A 1,258-nucleotide genomic window follows, 5' to 3' on the forward strand; every position below is an offset into this window, starting at 1 on the left:
TAATATACATTTATTTTTCTAGCATGCTAATACAATTGTCTACTGAAACCAAAGATACAGTAATTTCATATTATTTTGTTATATACGATGTTATAAGTTATTTCTTTTTAAGTTATCAAAAAATATATTTAACTGAAATAATTATTTCATTTATAATTTTCCTTTATATTTATATTTTCTAATTATCTCACAATTTTTAGTACTATAACTACTATGACTATTGCTTTTTTAAAAAATTTTTCGAAGATGCTTACTTTGGTTCAAGACAAAAATTCAGTTAAGGAAAATAAAAATAATACTAATTCTATTGATACAATTATTAATGATAGTTTTATTGAACTATGTGAAATAATAAAAGCTTATTTATCACATTCAGATATTAAAAGTTTGAAAGATGTTACTAATTCATGTAAATATATTAATTACCATATTCGAAAAGATCCCATAATAAAGCAGAAGTATTATGATAAAAATGGTACTTTTAATGATTTGATGATATGTTTTCCATATGATGATGAAATTAAAAATAATTCATGTATATCTAAAATGAAATACATAGAAGACATAGCATTCGATGAAATGCATAAATTGTACGAACTTTATGAAAATTATGAGGCTTTTTGTTACGAAAGAAATATTGGTTAAACAGATAAATGTAGTGCACTCAGTGATGTAATTAATGATTATAATTCTATAATAAATGGTAATGAATATGAAAATAGCATTTATTTATTTAAAGAATTAGAAAATTTTAAACGCTTAATTGAAAAAGATGATTTATTTACATCAGGAAAATGTGTAGCAAAATTGCCGGAATTCACATCACGTAAATATAATAAAAAAACGAGGGCTGCAATAACAATACCACTCATTAGTGGAATGACAGGAATGTTTGGCTTATTACTCTATAAGGTTAATAATAATTCCATTTATATATGCTATACATTAAAGTGTAATACTTTTGAATAAAGAATTATTCTTTAAAAATAAATTACTATATACAATTTAAAAATTTTCTTAAACATTAGTTTACTCCTTTGCGTTCTTGGATAAATACAAAAATATTAGGAAGAAATAAAATACTAAAAAATATGGAAAGAAATTATCAGGATTAATATTAAATGGTACAGAAAATAAGGAAATAAATCTAGACGATACGATGTACCGAATAAAATATAATTCATAAATATATTAGTAATCCACATGTAACTGAACTGTTTATATACATTATAAATTAAAATATTATTTACAACGTGTT

General features: G+C 21.9%; 1 protein-coding gene across 1 annotated transcript; it reads left to right on the plus strand.

Annotated features, from left to right (window-relative positions):
• Positions 1-246: 246 nt before the first annotated feature.
• PCYB_007220 (hypothetical protein) lies at positions 247-640 on the plus strand (the record flags this gene model as incomplete). The annotated part of the gene is made up of 1 exon (XM_004228143.1): positions 247-640. A coding segment is annotated over one exon (394 nt), but the record flags the coding sequence as incomplete, so codon positions are not given.
• Positions 641-1,258: the final 618 nt, after the last annotated feature.

Source organism: Plasmodium cynomolgi (genome assembly GCF_000321355.1).
Source record: "Plasmodium cynomolgi strain B DNA, scaffold: 1211, whole genome shotgun sequence".
Taxonomy (NCBI): Eukaryota; Apicomplexa; class Aconoidasida; order Haemosporida; family Plasmodiidae; genus Plasmodium; species Plasmodium cynomolgi.